At 51.5% G+C, this 17,113-nt stretch overlaps 2 protein-coding genes across 3 annotated transcripts; one reads left to right on the top strand and one right to left on the bottom strand.

Annotated features, from left to right (window-relative positions):
* The first annotated feature begins 575 nt into the window (after nt 1-575).
* On the top strand, nt 576-3,545 carry GNMT (glycine N-methyltransferase). Of its 2 annotated transcripts, none has more exons than XM_015600316.1 (6): nt 576-788; nt 1,966-2,093; nt 2,528-2,644; nt 2,894-2,979; nt 3,084-3,205; nt 3,293-3,545. In XM_015600316.1, exons 1-6 carry the CDS (start codon nt 583-585, stop codon nt 3,462-3,464), a joined length of 831 nt encoding a protein of 276 aa, XP_015455802.1. In that variant the 5' UTR covers nt 576-582; the 3' UTR covers nt 3,465-3,545. The 2 variants fall into 2 exon arrangements, with proteins under 2 accessions (XP_015455802.1, XP_006926603.1); XM_006926541.2 differs by having other exon boundaries at nt 2,837-2,979.
* Nucleotides 3,546-3,773: 228 nt separating this feature from the next.
* PEX6 (peroxisomal biogenesis factor 6) lies at nt 3,774-15,021 on the bottom strand. Its single transcript, XM_006926540.3, has 17 exons — nt 14,022-15,021; nt 12,348-12,511; nt 11,800-11,883; nt 8,763-8,865; nt 8,547-8,680; nt 7,837-7,948; nt 7,265-7,473; nt 6,618-6,813; nt 6,353-6,429; nt 6,070-6,202; nt 5,784-5,989; nt 5,586-5,647; nt 5,213-5,321; nt 4,792-4,908; nt 4,588-4,665; nt 4,307-4,446; nt 3,774-4,093 (listed from the first exon to the last, which is right to left on the bottom strand). Exons 1-17 carry the CDS (start codon nt 14,901-14,903, stop codon nt 3,957-3,959), a joined length of 2,943 nt encoding a protein of 980 aa, XP_006926602.1. The 5' UTR covers nt 14,904-15,021; the 3' UTR covers nt 3,774-3,956.
* Between the last annotated feature and the right edge of the window lie 2,092 nt (nt 15,022-17,113).

Genomic DNA, 17,113 nt, shown 5'->3' with positions numbered 1-17,113 from the left:
TGGATGGCCAGATCAGCATTATCCCCATAGGCTCCTCGTTCCTTCTTTCCCTGGCTAAGGCCCTCCTTCAACTGGACATTCCTTCTTTTGAAATGCTAATACTTTCATTCACAAAGGACGGTCCAGTCCTGGGCGTTCAACTCTACGTGGACTGAAGACTGAACAGACACAGCTTCTCTGCTACTGCCTGGAGCTCAGCGGACCAGACTGGGCACTGGCTGGCGCTGAAGAACATTCTTTCCTTTCTTTCCAGTTTGGGTGAAAATGGATTGGGCAATCGCCTTGCTCCCTTCTCTCCTGGCCCCTCCTCCGTTCCCCTGACTCCTGGGTTAAGTGAGCAGGGGCCTGGGAGGATCTTTTCCTGCCATAGGATTGTCCAGAAGCCTGGTTCTTCAGGCTATTGAGAAAGACTAATTGAGGATTGAGAGGCAGCTTACTCCCTGCAGGCGCCAGGCCAGGACTCACAGTGTGGGGGCGTGTCCCCACACTCACCTGCCATTGAGCACGTGGGGCCGCCCAGCCTCCCGCAGGGGCCAGACTATAAATATGGGGCCAGTGGCTGCGGAGCCAGGCGCGTCCAGGATGGTGGACAGTGTGTACCGGACCCGCTCCTTGGGGGTGGCGGCTGAAGGGCTCCCCGACCAGTACGCGGACGGAGAGGCGGCACGCGTGTGGCAGCTCTACATCGGGGACACCCGCAGCCGTACGGCTGAGTACAAGGCGTGGCTGCTCGGGCTGCTGCACCAACACGGCTGCCAGCGGATACTCGACGTGGCCTGCGGCACCGGGTGAGCCCAGACGGAGGACAAGATCCCGGGGGAGCGGAGCAGGCTAGGCCAGGGCCACCAGACTGCAGGACGAGGGCCGGGCATGTCGGGACAGCCTCCTCGCCTGACGGAACCGGGCAAGGGCGTGATGCCAGGGTCTGGAACGGTGTCTGCCGGAGCAGGGCGGGCAGGGCGGGCAAGGCAGGCAGAGTGGGTGAGGCCGACGGAAGGAAGGCGCCAAGACCCGGCTGAGAGTGAGGGTGTGGGCACAGCGGGTGAGGAAGGTTGGCTCGCCCCAGCAGCGCCAGAACCTGGCTTTGGGGTCAAAGCGGCTTGAGCTCAAATTCTGACTCCATCTTTGTTCTTGGGGTGATGGCCTTGAGCGGTGTTAACAATTAACATTTGTTCCGCGTTTGTCCTTGCCAAGTGCTTTTGAAACATGTTTTTAAAATCTTCACGAACCCCCAGGAGTTTAGTAATATCCCATTTACAGCTGTGGAAATTCCACCTCAGAGAAGTAAAGATCCCCAAGTAGTGGAGTGGAGATACAGATCCAGGTCAGTTAGGGTCTGGCCTGTGCTGTAACCCAGGGATTCCCCAATCCCCCAGCGCCCTGATTAGTAGACTTCTAGCTGTCCCTCCGTGGCCTGTTAGGAGCCCCGCTGCACAGCAGGAGCTGAGGTGGGTGTGAGAGAAGCTTCATCTGTATTTGCAGCGACTCCTCAGCCCTGGCATCACCGCCTCAGCCCCACCTCAGATCATCAGGCACAGGAACACCAGTCCCTGGTGCCAAAAACGTTGGGGACCACTGCTCTAACTACCATACTATTACTTTCTTCTGCGCACAAGTTACTTAACTTCTAGGAGCCTTGGTGTGCCCCATCTCTCAAATAGGGTAACATCATCTACCTCACCAGATTGCCATAAGAATTTTATTAAGATTGCCATAAGAATTAATGCACATTTGTAGAGTGCCCCACTCAATGTTGCTACATTTCTCGCTATTTCATCCAGGTGCTACCTGGTGATAAGAAACAACTTGCCAGGTCATTCGAGGTTAGTGGAGTAGGCCTGGGGAGAGGAAGCAGAAGAATGGACTCTGAAGAGTTGAGGAGACAGCGGTGTCCAGCATAAGGCCTCTTTGCCTTCCCAGGACCTCTGACTGCTCCTTTCTCCCTCTCATCCCGGCCCTGCCCAGGGTGGACTCCATCATGCTGGTGGAAGAGGGCTTCAGCGTGACAAGCGTGGATGCCAGTGACAAGATGCTGAAGTATGCGCTTAAAGAACGCTGGAACCGGCGGCACGAGCCTGCCTTCGACAAGTGGGGTACGCAGGTCCAGCCAGGCCCTCCCAGCCCAGCCACCAAGGTCATGGTTCTCTGCCCTGGGCTCCTGGGGTGGGGTGTTTTGTTTTCCTCATGGGCACAGTAAAATTACTGTCATTTGCCTGAAAAGGGAGTCTTAGGCACCAAAATGAGGTATCAGGTATGAGTGGCTAGTTTTAATTATGTTTAATGTCTTGTTCCTTTTCTCAAATAAGAACCCATAAGCACAGAGTCCCCCTTTTAACCGTGGCTTCCTCCTCCTCTGACCTTTCTTCCCCTTTCACCCTCCAAGTCCATAATGATCCCCTCTTCCTAACTAGATGAGGAGTCCCTGTGTGTCTTGAAGGGGAAACTGAGGCAGGACTGCACTTGATGTGGGTTGGCACTGCTGGACCGTGGTGCCACCCTGCTTCCTCTTCTCCTTCCTGGCCCCCAGTCATTGAGGAAGCCAACTGGATGACTCTGGACAAAGATGTGCCCCAGCCACCAGGAGGTGGCTTTGATGCCGTCATCTGCCTTGGAAACAGTTTTGCCCACTTGCCAGACTGCAAAGGTGAGAGAGAGTGTGGCCTTGGGAATGGTCCTTGCTTTGAGCTATTCATCGCTTTCACAGACTCCTGGGTGCCTGCTCTCCTGCACTTCTTTGCCTTGGCTCTGGCACCCCTGGGTAGTAGAAAGATGGGAAGGAGACTGGTGCTGGGGTCCCTGAGCAGACGTAGCCTCTCTGCCCCTGCCTGGAGCTTAGGGGACCAGAGCGAGCACCGGCTGGCGCTGAAGAACATTGTGAACATGGTGCAGTCAGGGGGCCTGCTGGTCATCGATCATCGCAACTACGACCACATTCTCAGCACAGGCTGTGCACCCCCAGGAAAGAACATCTACTATAAGGTGGGCCCCTGAGGGAGCGAGGGCCCAGAGTGGGAGGTGTAATCCTGGGGTCCAGGCCCCACAGTGGTTGCAGAGGCTAATGCAGACTGCACCACCACCTACAGAGTGACTTGACCAAGGACATCACGACATCAGTGCTGACAGTGAACAACAAGGCCCACATGGTGACCCTGGACTACACACTGCAGGTGCCAGGGACTGGCCGGGACAGTTCTCCTGGCTTGAGGTACCCACTTGGCTAGGCAGGGGGTGAGGTGGGTGGGGGCATGCTACGGCCACCAGTCCTCACGGTTGGTCAGGGGCTCTGTTGCAGTAAGTTCCGGCTCTCCTACTATCCGCATTGTCTGGCGTCCTTCACGGAGTTGCTCCGAGCAGCCTTCGGGGGCAAGTGCCAGCATAGCATCCTGGGTGACTTCAAGCCTTACAAGCCAGGCCAGGCCTACATTCCCTGCTATTTCATCCACGTGCTCAAGAGGACAGACTGAGCGTGGCCTCAGCTCCCATAACCCTCTGCTCAAGTGCTCTGTCTGGGAGCCCCACAGCCCCACGGCAAGCCCAGCCTCCAGTGCAGATCTTGGCGGTGTGGGGAGGGGCTGACTGCAGTTAGGGTGCAAGGATTTGGGTTCAGGCAAATGGAAAGGTTAAGAATATAGTTTGTGCCTTTTTCAGTCCCTGCACGCCTGTGTTTGTGTCAAAAGGATTAGGTTCCTGCGGCGCCAATCATGCCCTCCTATGGGGCTTACTCCTCTCAGTCTTGCTCTTCCCCACACTAACCTTTCAGACCACACCACCAGCAGGGGGCAGCATACACTTTATTTTCAGCCACACCACTTGGCACCCAGAGAATCTCCTGGAGGTAGACAGCCTTCAGGTGAGTCCACAGCAGCCTGAGAAAGAGCCCTTTGCTCTCTCAGGTTTCTGGGAGATACCTAGGTACTTCAGTCACTCTGGGTGGGGACCCAGACTGCAGGAGGCTTCTAGCAGGCGGCAAACTTGCACTGGATGCGCTTGTACCGGAGCAGTTCCTGCTCGCTGACTGAGGGCTGCAGCCGGGCAGCAGCTTGCAGCAGGTCCTCCATGGTGAGCAGCAGTGCTGAGCTTCCAGGCTCCAGCCCTGGGGACATGACAATGGGGAGGTGAGGTCAGAGTCCTCATCCCAGCCGGGGAACAGAGGTTGTAGTCTATGCCCAAGCAGGGTGAACCCTGGGGGAGGCACCTTCTTGCCCATAGTCCTCTGAACATCAAGAGTCCTTCCTCTGAAATCCATAATTGGCCTCGTTTTCCCACTAGCTTTCTGGTTGATCTCTCGGGCTGGCGAGTGGCTCACCTTCCTCCAGGTCCCGAACCTTCCGTCTGAGAGCAGCTGTCATGGCATCAGAGCAGAGGGAATAGAGGTCTGCACCCGTCAGCTGGGGAGGGCAGTGATCCAGCACGTTCACCAGGCTCACAGAGGGCTCTAACTTGAATCTGTTGTGGGAATACAAGAAAGTAAGTTTTACCCAGCATCCCCTACTCCCTCAAAAGGCATCCCTGACCAGCGTATTCTGCACATCGCACTTATCCCCTAAGCAGCCCAAGGCCCAAGCCCTCTGAAAGTCTCCCTCATACTTGCGTGTGATGGCACTCAGAACACGGAGCTGGGAGGCACGGTCCTCGCTCGCCCCCACAAACACCAGCTTGTCAAATCTTTAAGGAGATAAGCAAGCATAAGTCTTAGACAGCACAGGATGAGGGTGAATGAAAAAGGCACAAGATGGGGGTCAAGAGATAAGCCCAAATGGGCCTGGAGGAAGGAAGGTACAGGGTGTATACCTGCCAGGCCGCAGAAGGGCAGGGTCCAGGAGGTCTGGTCTGTTGGTGGCTCCGATCACAAACACATCCTGAGTGCTATGAAGCCCATCCAGCTCAGCCAGGAGCTGAGACACTACCCTGCAAAGGAAGAGTGAAGGCAAGAGTCCTTGGCCCATCCTCAGCCTCTGCCCTGCCTGTGGCGCCTCTCCTTGCAGGCTTTCTCTGCAGGGACCTCTGCTCAGTTGTGTCATGTGTACCCTTTCATACAGGCCCCCATTCTCCTCAGTGCCCCCCACACAATGCCACAGCCCATTTTAGTTTCCGTTAAACAAACTTTCTCAGACTGGAAGGGCAGGAACTCTTGGGGCTCTGAAGACTGATGCAACCCATCTCATAGCTCTCCATCCTAAACCCCAGACCCCATTTTGGCTCAGAGCCCCACCTGTCCATCACACCTCCAGAGTCTCCACTCCGCCCCCGACTTGGGGCCAAAGAGTCCAGTTCATCAAAGAAGATAACGCAAGGTGCTGCGGCCCTGGCCCTGGAAAACACTGAGAAGAGAGAGGAGCCCACAGGAGGTGGAAGCTCAATAGGGTTTGAAGTCAGGAGATGGGGAAGAAAACCCAGATTTGACAATTTATCACTAGTGCTCCAGTTATTAGGCCCCACTGGCAGGAACCTGACTTGTGGAAAGGAAGACTAGGAATGACCATGAACAGCCTGAGGGTGTGGGGGGCGGGGCGGTGTGCAGTACAGCACAGGGGCCATCAGGGTTGGGGAAGGACTGGAAGCCCTGCCCCTCCCCACTCACTCACCTTTCCGCACATTCTCCTCACTTTGGCCCACATACATGTTGATGAGCTCTGGCCCCTTCACACTGAGGAAGAGAATGTGAGAGGATGAGACTCATTAGATGCATAAACACACAACTGACCTCCTGGCCAACCCCTCCTGCTCCCCATCCTGCTGCAGCTCCTAATCCACCCACCAGCCCTTTCAGACCCCATTGCCACCTGAGAAAGGTAAGGCTGCACTCAGTGGCTACTGCCTTGGCCAGGAGGGTCTTGCCAGTGCCAGGAGGCCCATGGAGCAGAAGGCCTGAGCGCCTTAGGCCCAGGCTCAGTAGCTCGGGGTGCTCTAGAGGGAGCTGGATGGTCTCCAGAATTTCCTTCTTCACCTCCTGCAGCCCGCCTACATCATGCCAGGACACCGAGGGGATCTAGGAGATGGAAAGTGCATGGTTGGAGATATGCGGGAGGAGGGAGCTCCAGTCCAACCTCTAAGGGCCTGAGTCTCTACCTTGGGGGCTCCAATGGCCTGAGACTGAGCTGTCTGCAGCTGTTCCAGTGCCTGACCAAAGTCCTCAGCTAGGAGAGGAAAGCCAGCAGCACACAGATCTCCCTCCTCCTCCTCATTCAAGCCTCCTGCCAAACTGCAAAGAGAAACCCAGGGAGGTATCTGGAGGACCTGACCTGAGGCCTCCTTCCCATCAGTGTCCTGTTCCCTCCTTCCTTCCTTACCAGCCCCCACCCACCCGTATTTCCTCTTGCTGCCTTTCCCCTCCTGTGCCCACTTTCCTTACCCAGAGTTCTTGATCCTGGTGCAGGCTGCCCGGCTGCTGTGGGTCAAAAGGGCGTAGAGATCCCCTACTACAAAGCCCTGGGGAACCACAGGAAAGGACACATGAGCAGGGTACAACAGGCAGGAACCCTTGGGAGGCTGGTCCTCCGCCAGAGCAGAAGCCCAGTGTTGACACTTCAGGGTTTTCTACCTTCATCTGCAGGGCAGTGGGACTGAGTTCCCATAACAAAGAACATGGGAGGCCCACATCCTGCTTTGGTACTCACTGCACACCGCCGTGCCAGCTGTGCCAGGTTCACCTCTTGGCCCAGGGGAAGGTGGGCAGTGAGGGCCTGCAGGATGCTGAGCCGTTGCCCCTCTGACAGCACAGGAACCTCTAGCTCATGAGGAAATGCTGCCTGCACATCAGCAGGCAGATCCTGGGCCCGGCTTGTGGTGGCCACAACCATCAGTGGAGGGCAGCTGCAGACAGGGAGTGGGCACTGAGAGCAAGAACATGACTGGCAGCGCCTGAGCACTGCTTTTTCCTGAGGCTGGTGCAGGATGGTGGGGAAGTGGGTGGGTGCCGAGATGAAATAGGGAGATGGGTAACCCAAGGCTTCCTGGTTGGGGATTCATGGGAATACCCTGTGTCTGGACTTATTGAGAGGAATCTGTGCTTCCTCCTATCACGCTGGGAGCTGAAGGCAGAAGTTGTGATTTTTCTCCAATCTAGTATTCCCTGAGAAATACTGGGGACCATGTCCTTCTCCCGCTGGGTATCCCTACGTTCCTCAGGGCTGTCTGGAGGGCAGCCAAACTGGCAGTAGATGTTGCAGAAGCCACCGAGGGGGTGAGGACTAGAGGATGAAAGGCTGAAGAGAGGGAGGAAGGCTATGCCCCACCCATGTACAGGCCCAACTCTGTATAATACCTGGTGACGGGGTCCTCACTGAGGAGGAGGCGACGCAGCATGGCCACCACACGGGCATCCTCACCTAGCCCATCACGGTTCCGACCCAGAAGGTCCACTGCTGTCAGCAACAGAACCACGGGCCGGCAACGCTGGGCCCGGGAGAAGGTGGCCTGCAGTTTTGTCTCCACGGCCCCACTGCTGTCTGCACAGAGGCTGGAGCAGGGAACCTGGGGAGGGAATCTCAATGGGCCTGTGGGCAAGGGGCACGTGTGACTGGGGCAGAAGAGTCGGGGGAGGAGGAATCAGAAGAAGGTGTAGGCCATCTCTTTTTGAAAGGTAGGGATGGGGGAAGAAGGTAATGCTGGCCAAGTTCTACCTCTTCTTTATCCTAACCTCGTTCCCTGGACTGTCCACCAAAATCTTGAAACTCCCTCCTTGAAAGGATCTCTCAGGAGCTGAACATCAGACCCACTGGCCCGAGGTGTTAGGGTCAGGCTAGTAGCCAGAGGGGAAAAGGGAGAGAAAGAGAGGGAGAATCTGGGCATGGGAAGGGAAGCAGTTGGGGGGTTCTACTCTCCAGGTACCCTCACCTTCAGTAAGTGGAGCCCCAGGCGACTGCAGGCAGCAGCAACTGCTGTGGTCTTCCCACTGCCTGGGGGGCCCCGTAAAAGGACACTGCTAGTTCCTGTCAGCAGGGCACCCCTGCAATCAGAGGACAGACACTTGTCTCCTCCATTCTGCTCAAACTTTAGAGTCCCCAGTAACAGAGGGACCCTTTGGATCTAGAGCACCCCGCCTCCCCAGGGTTCTCTCCACATGGTGATGCCATATTTCCCATACTTCCTATGGTATGGGCAGCCAAGACTCATTCCCTTTTGTCACCACTGTGCCTACAATAAAGCCTTGACTGCTGTGTCTGGACTGTTTTGAGAGGAATCAGGGAGGGGTCTGTGTCTACACTTAGGCCAGTGGTATGGGGAGCTGTATCTTTCAGGGTCAGGCTGGTAAAGGCCAGGATGGCTAGTGAGCTAAGGGGAAGGGTAGTCTCAGAGACAGCTGTCCCTGATGGAGATTATGCATTTACAGCCAACCTTGGAGGATGGATGTTAATGCAGGAAAGGAGTCTGGGAATTTGCTTACAGAAAGGACAGGGGCTAGTGGCCTTGGCATACTGGTTTGAGGAAGGTCTACCCAATAGCACTCCGGCCAGGGTATAAAGAATTTCTTATCTGGCCTGCTGCCCCTCCAGGGATGTTGTGAGCAGGCTTTCCTCACTCCCTGAGGCTGCAGCCACACTCACCCTGGCTGCAGGCGAGGCTTCAGGGCAGCACACAGCTCGGTCACCAAGGCCTCCAGGCCTGGAGGAGATAAGCTGCTCCAGAGAGTAGATTCTCCTGAAGGGACCCTTGGAACAGGGCTCAAGGTAGAACCCACCTGTGAAAGGTGTAAGGAACCTTTAGTTTCTAAAAGTTGTTTCACTCCCTTTCTCAGGTCTACTCCTACCCCTGGACCTCACCAAGTACAAGGAAGTATGGGTGGTGTCTGCCAAGTAGGCGCTGGTTGGCCCATCTGGAGCTTCCCCAACTGTTTTCTTCACTTTAAAGAACATTTCTCGCCACCTGCAGGAAAGAGGCCAAATGAACCCCAGATCTAGACCCACATACCCCCTTCCCAAGGACAAGGTGGCTATCTCAATCACAGTGGTCCACTGCAGGGACAAACTCAAGAGCCACACAAATAAATGCCCCAGACATGGTTGGAGGTTGGGAGGGCGGGTAGTAGTAAGAAAGGAAAGCAGATGGTATTTCTTATCTCCATGACGGGATCATACACGTTTTGAGGGCAGGAGCTATGGCTGTCCTCTTCATCTCTCAAGACAATCATCAGAGAGGTGAGGCGAGGCGAGGTGGGGCAGTCTTCAGGCAAATGGCCTACACACCCACTTCAGTGGGAGAAGGGGCTGCTGTACTAAGCAAATGATCACCTAATCATTTTCACAATAATCCACAAAATCTTATTTCAGGCAGATTCCTTAATAATGACATCAAATGATTAATGATTCTCTATCTGGGCTGCACATTAGAATTATCTGGCAAACTTAAAAATCAACATCTCTCAGATATTGCATGATTCCATTCAGCAGATTAGTGGTTGCCCAGGAGATGGAAGGAGGGAATAGGGAGTGGCTGCTAATGGGTAGGGGGTCTCTTTTAGGAGTGATGAAAATGTTCTAGAATTAGTGGTGTCGATTGCCCAACCTAGTGAATATACTAAAAAACCACTGAACTCTATACTCTAAAAGTATATGAATTATATCTCAATTAAAAAATTAATTTTTCCCCTCCTATGGAAAAAATAAAAAGACTGCACAGGCCCCAGCCTCACCCTGATTCTGTTCCAATAGGTCTGGGCTCAAGCATCATGTTTTTCAAAAGCTCCCCACTCATAAACAGGCTGTGCAGTCAGTCACTGGCTAGTGTCATAGTGAATTAGGGTTACTCAATCTACTGCAATTGCTACTACAGGTAGCAATTACTAGCCCAATTTTCCAGGTAAATAATGAACTACTCCCCTCTTTAATCTTCAAGCAGCAAGACAATGACAGAGCCAGACTATAACCTGAGCCTCATTAAGGTCCAATCAAGGTGCAAATTCCTTTGCTCACAATGTTTCAGTCACAAAGCTGCTCCCTCTGGTAGCAAAAGTGTGGTATGAATGCACTGATGTGGAGGGGGAAGCACGCCACAATAGTATTATGAAATTCTTGTAACTATTATAGTAGGCAGTGATTGTACTAAAAACTAGAACATAAGGAAAACTTTATCTTACTGTTAATCACTATAAATAAATGATGGGTGGGTCTATAACCTAGAATCTCAATCGAGCCCAATATCCTAAGTCAGAGTGCATATGGCCAACATTGGGATCCAAGGAGGAACAGCACTGTGAGGAGTTATGGAGAGACTCCTCTCTTCCATGGAGTGCGGTTGGACCACTTCAGCAAGTACAAGGGTCAGACTTTTGGGACATATCTGGACTTTGTTGGGGAACACTGGATTGTGTTCTTAAGAGCCAGATGGGAGACAGTGGAGCTGGCTTCCGTCAGCCTCGTTAGAGAAGTGGAATGCAGGGTAGAATCTTAAGAGGCTGCACTCCCAACAGTGGAATTCCTTTCCAGGGATCAAAAGAGCCTCCCTGCATGGCTTCCCTTACCAAGTCCAGGGGAAGGGGCTAAAGGACTCATCTTTATCTTTCCTTAGACCCAGCTGCCCACTCCAACCCTGCTTTCCAGGACCCGCTCAGGAGGAAGTATGTGCTCAGCACCCAAAGAAAGACAGGTCTCTTCAGGGATAGAACAGCAGGTGTTCAGGAATAGAACTGGCTTGCTGATCTGTCTCGGGAGGGCCTAGTACCTGTTTTTCTTTGAAAGTACATAGTTGGGTAGGCATTCTGTAGTTTTCCTACAGAAAGCTGGCTCACAGACATTTGCTATGTTTAGGATGGGAGATAGAAGTGGGAAGTGACTGATACATGCCAGCCTGACATTTTCTACCAGGCCCCAGTTGTAGATTTCATCAGGGAAAACTCACAGGTGCCATGGGTTACACAGGGCACTCCCAGGCCCTTCATCTAGGTACCACGGCCTTGAGACTAGAGAGGCTGGCCAGGACCAAGCTCTGAATATTGGCCAGGGATGAATCAGAAGCTCCAGACAAGGCATCTCTCTCTGAGCAGAGGACCCAGGCTGGCTAGGCCTGAGACCTTGGTCCTAATGGCTCTTAACACCCAAGTTCCTGCAATTTGGTTCCATCGCCTCATTGAGATTTCCCTGAAAATTGAGTTCATGTGTCTGTCAGTTGTATTCTCCTTCTAGTAAATCACTACAGAACATCAGTCCTGAATAGATGGACTGGTTGGTGTATGGGGCTACACATTCTTCCCCCTTTACACAAGGCCAAAGTAGTCTCTGAATTCCTTGCCTCACCATTTTACAAGGAACCTCTGTGGTCAGAGTCAACAAGAGGAGAAAGTTTGGACTCCTAATTTTGAGGTTCAGTCATAGCTCAGTCATGCTCTCTCTCTCTCATTCCCTGTTGAGGATAAGGAAAAAGAGAAGTTCCTCCTAAGGATAGCTGCAAGTGTATACTCCATCAATTAGGGCAGAAATCAGATTCTGGGTCTTTTTTTGTTGAGTACGTGGGAGGTATGGCTTGAATCCTGGCTGTCAAACGACACTGCGGTGGAGAATGGAAAGCAAGGAGCTCTGCTTTGGACTAGTCCATTAAGTTATTTTTAATACCTTACTTTATGTAGGACCACCAATCAATTTAAGGATAAACCCCTCCCAAAGCTAAAAGGCAGTGGTTCTTAATCTTTTTTTCAGTCACCTGCCTATTTGAGAACATGAAGATTATGAACCTTCTCTGCAGAAAAATGTACGACAAAATGTTCTTATGCACAAAATTATTCCACTCCACTTGGGAGGAGGGGGTTGTAGAACTCCTGCACCCATGGTAAGAACCCCAGCTGTAAGATAGGAGGCAGCTGCATACCTGGGCAGTCTCTCTGGGCTTCCTTCCAGGATCTCTACTTGCCCAATTGTTGGCACACACAGAACATCCCCTTCCTGGACTGCCCTGCAACACAGCAGTGGCCCAGGTCAGCTCACAGTGGGAGTCAAGAGCACGTCTGATGTGTTCCTCCCATTCCCACCCCCAACATGCAGACTACTTCTTAAGGGCCTACTGCCCACCCAGAAATCCCAAGCAGTTGTCCAGAGAACAATCTGACCTAGAATGAGCTAGAGGAAATGGCAGGGAGGCTAAAAAGGGGGATCAGAGACAAGTGAGGGGTGAAGTAGGATTCTGGTCTCTTGGGGCCCTCTCAAATCAAAAAGGTTTCTTAGTTTAGAATGTCTAGATTCACCTCATGGTCCAGATTTCTATTGTCTGCCTGATACACTATGAGCCTTCTAGCCACTATATTGCCTAAAACGTGGCTTCTGAAAATCAGAGGCTCCATGGTACCTGGATCTAGGTACGATGGGATAGGAGAGCAATAGGGCGAGATGCTATCCTCCTAAAAGGGGTAACCAGCTAACCTGGGTGTCTGAAAGTGCCGGTAAAGAACATGGTCATAATTTCCATTAGTGCTGTAGTAGGGAGAGGACACAATTTCGATGTGTAACTCTTTGGCAAATGGAGGCCCAGGTAGCACTGAGCAGCTTCCTTTGTCTTCAGGAACACTGGAGCTTTCCAAGTATCTCTATGAAAGAAATAACCATCACCTTACAATTGTCTCCCAAAGAGTCAGGCTCTGCCCTACCTTTTAGCAGCAAGTAAATCTACTTTCATCTGCTCTCATGACCATAACCACAAGGCTTGTGTGAGGGGAGGCCTAGGGTGGCAGAGCTGAATCCCTATATCTTCCCTAGAAAACAGAAATCTCTTCAAATAAGCACCGGGAAGAGATTTCTGACTGACTTTTCTGACTCTAGCTCCAAAAAGTTCCCCAGTAAAGGTAACCCTTCTCTGACACTTTTATATTGGCCTAGAGCCACTAAGATGGCAAAGACATTTGATTCCCATAGTTCTTTGAGTGACATCAGGTGGCCAATGGGATTGAGATCAAGTAGACATTAGTGGGGGCACTCTGAATTCCAGCAGTGGGAAAAGGTTATGCTCTCACTGAAGCTAAAAGTGTTGGTTCAGCTGAATGAGCTCCAGTTTGAGTATTCCAGTAGTTTTTCCTTCATTCAGAAGGAAACCCACTCCTGACCCCCATTCATTCATATCTTATATCTCTTCTTGACATCCCATAGCTCGAATAGGCTATGCCAGCATCGTCTAGTAGAACTATCTACAGTGTTAGAAATGTTCTACATCTACATGTGGCTTGTTGAGCACTGGATATGTGACTAAAGCAGCTGAAGAAATGAATTTTTAACTTTACATAGTTTTAATTAAAGTCACAAAGCGGCTAGTGGCTTCCATATGGGATACTGCAGGCCTAAACCATATATCTAGGTGCTTAATTAAACATTAGACTACATTTGTCCCCCCAAATACAATTATCTCTTCTTGAAGCAAGCTCCTTAAGGCAGAAACCAAAAAGTTTTCTTGGATGTATTTAATAAAATATTAAAATTAAACACCAGGCACCAAAGTTAATAAAGAGTCCTTCCCTTCAAGGAATTTACAATATATAATTGGAGATTAGACAGATTATGTGAACGTAACAAGGGAGAATGAAATAAATCCCATAAAAAAAGCACAAAATACTACAGGAGAATGTCATGTTAAATTTTTGATCGTGAGATTATGAAAAGGCCGTGAAGACAATGGCATCTTTAAATGGGCCTTGAAGGAAAGGATGATAGGATTTTAACAGATAAAGACTAGAAGAATAGGAAGGAATTGGAAGCCAAGCATAAGCATAAGCAAAAGCATTGAAATACCCTCCACACTACCCAACACAATACTGGATACACTGCAGCAATTCGATAATTGGTTAGATTCAGTAGATTAATATATACCCCTGGTAATCTGTGCATTTCACATTTTGCCTGAATAATGCCCTTCTCATGCACCACCACACTATGGAGGATTATATTTTGATTGTAGAGAACAAATAAATAGGGCTGAGACATTAAGTGAAAGGTCCAAGACCTAAGGAGTAAGGGACCTAAATTCTACAGCTGCGGTCTTCCAATTCAGTTAAGGCATAGAGAGGATAAAGAGGAGGAAGCACTCCTGAGCTCAGTACTTTGTCCTACCTGAATTCTGAGCTCTCCCACTTCCAGGGGATCACAGCCGAGATTAAATGCCAGAGTGGCAGGCACCAGAGCCAGTCCGTCAGTGAGGGGCTCTCCCAGCTGCCCAGAGCCAGGTCCCAGCCTTTCAGAGAGGTTCCAGCAAGGCTCTAGGACCTGCATCGTGGCCAAGTGTGGCTGGGAAGTGTCTGATGACTCTCCGGCCCGGGTCACCCATACCCACTCGCCCTGGAAGAGGCCGAGGCTACGGAGACAGCTCCGGCTCACCCCCAGTGAATCTCCAGTCCCTCCTAGAACTCCCCGGAGTCGCCGGACTGTACAGGAAACCGCGAAGAAGGACACCACGGGCGGGGGTGGGGGGCGGCTGCTGTCCCCAGTTTCTGGGCCCAGTTTGGCCCGCCCACGGAGCTCAGTCACAGCTAGCCGCGTCCCTGAGCCTAGCAGCCCTTGCAACGCCGGCCGCGTCTCCAGCACCCGCGGTCCGGGCACTGGTAGGGCCTCTCCGCGCCTCACCAGCAGCGGTCCGACTCGCGGTCCGAGACCAGGCCCCGACGAGGTGCCAAGCAAAGCCCAGCACAAAGCCGGGGGCCGCCGCACTGGCCGCGCCCGCACCCACGATCCGGAGCCTAGGGCCAGGAGTCGCAGCAGCGCGCGGCTAACCAGCAGCTGCGGGGGCCCGGGACCCTGCTCCTCGGTTCCCGCGTCCGGCCTCTCCAGGGCCGCCACGAGCAGCGCCGGCCCTGCCGGGCTCTCTCCTGCAGGCCGCAGGGCCAGCACCAGGCCAAGCCCCGCCGCAGGCCACGGGCCCCCAGGCGGCAGCAGCACCGCCAACGGGGATGTCTCTGTTGGGAAGGGCTCCAGAACCTGCAAGACAGCCAGCGTCATGCTGACAGGAGACCAAGGAAGAAGGTGAAGGAGCGTGGTTTCCGGAGTCAGACAGCCTGACAGCAAAGAGACCGGAACGCTTTTTCCGCTTCCGTCGCGGGAAGCGCGAGGAAAGTGGGAGGGGCGTGAGGTGCAGTGCGCATGCTCTGAAAAGGTGAGCTACGCCTTGGCTAGATCAGAGAAGTGTCTCAAAGGTAGAAACACAATTATTGTAACTGTGGTTGCGTAGTCTTTAAGCACACGCTCTTTGAAACTGTTTCAAGAGATTTGCCTTGCGCGCCTGCTAGGGGAGTAACGTCTTTTCAATTACCTTGCCCCCAAACATGTACTTTTAACAGTTTATTGAATGATCAATGAACAGTCAGCGTGCAACGGACCAACTTGGTCCAGTGAAGTGTTTAGGAAGGATTCCATTCCTCTGTGGAAATCCTGCAGTTATCAATGTGAAACTGTTGGCCCTGAGGTTTGGGGATTGTGGGAAGGTTGCAGAAGGGAGTGGTAGGATTACAAAACTGTCTCAGACATGCTTATGGATATCTAGTGGCTGCCGGCTGAATTACTACACGTGATTCATGTAGCCCTGGAGTGCCGGAGCTGCCACACCTGTTCCAACACATCCTACACAAAATCCATGTTCCAGTGTTTTTTGTCCTGTTTGTTCTACTCCCACCAAACTTGAAGTAAAGACCAAGAAGCTTCGCTTTTTCATCCCTCCAAAACCAGTGGGTCTCCCTCAATGAATTCTTGCAAACTGGAAATCCATATCTTGTTTCTACCCTAGAGAGGAGTGGGCAGCAGAGTAGGCAAAAGAAAGGCTCAAGGTTTCAGTTATGATCACCAAACCAACAGCTTGCTACCCACTTGTACTGTTACTTAGATTTCATTCTTGCTTCCACCTCCACTGCCCTGTACAAGACACTTGGACACTGGTAGGCCACACTTCCAGTAATTAATAATAATGTATTGGCACTTAAACTCAATGGGTTGGTTGGTGGCAATCTACCCTTTCTGAACCTTGCATTCTCTTCCAGCTACTGCTCAACTTTCTTCTTTCTTTCACAGCCGAGCATCTTGAGGCAGCCTTCTAGTTTGTACATAATGCATTCCTGAAAAATATGAATTGAATATCAGATTTACATGTTTTAAGGTCTTTCTATCCCTAAAGAGACAAGAAAATATTTTTTAAATGTCTGATTATAGTTCCTGGAGATATCTCTAGTCCTAAACCTAAAATTTCTCAGTGCGCAAGAATGTACTAGGTACCTGAATTCACATGAATGAAAGTTCCCATTTGGTAGTTCTAAACTATTATGTGCCTCTGTGCCCTGCCTCCCTTAGGGACCAACGACTGGGAGGTTGGTGGGGCGGGTCCCAAGAGGACATGCCTACTTTACTCAGTAGCAAGCAAGCTCTAGGGATCGGGACCGTGTGCTCCTTGAGGCCTTCGAAATGGTATCCTGACTCAGTCAGCACACATACAGACATAAATATCTATCCACACAAATAAATGTCCTTTCCTCCCATACTTTCCCCCCAGCACATAATGGTTGACATACAGTCCACTTTGCTTTACCTTGAAATCAGCATTAGTCATTGAGAGCCAAATACTATTTCTGTAAGATAGCCAGAAGCCTACATTTATTGCCTTTACCTTCATACCTCTTGCTTGTTCTTTAACCCACTATAACCTTCCTTCTACTCCTCTGAAACTTTCCTGCAAAGATCACCTGTAACCTCTTAACTGAAGAATTAAGGTGATGCTGTTTGATCTTTACCTTACCCAGTTTTTCTCTGGAATCTGACACTACTGACCAATTCTTTTACTTCCTTTGCCATTATGACACCGGTTTTCCTCCACCATCTCTGACAGCTTCCTGAAGTCATCCTCAGCTCCTCCCTTTCCCTTACCATCCTTCCCATTATCCAGTGAATCACCAAATATTGTCGATTCTACATATTTCCCAATTCTATCCTTTCTTCTCCATGCCATGGCCACTGCCTTGTAACATTGCTCTCCTGGGCAAGGACCATAGGCTTATTCTTGAGCCTTCTCCACTTTCTTCATGTAGTCAATCTGTTACTGGAGCCGACTTTCTGAAACATATTCCTCCAGCCACCTCTAGGTTTGTGTAATTTATTACACTGTATCTTAATCATCTATTTATACACGTCTGTGAACTTCTCCAGACTGGAACTCCTTGAGGGCAGGA

This window comes from Pteropus alecto, unplaced genomic scaffold, assembly GCF_000325575.1.
Source record: "Pteropus alecto unplaced genomic scaffold, ASM32557v1 scaffold7, whole genome shotgun sequence".
Taxonomy (NCBI): Eukaryota; Metazoa; Chordata; class Mammalia; order Chiroptera; family Pteropodidae; genus Pteropus; species Pteropus alecto.
Note: the sequence above shows the minus strand (reverse complement) of the source record. Positions and strands in the feature narration are given on the sequence as shown.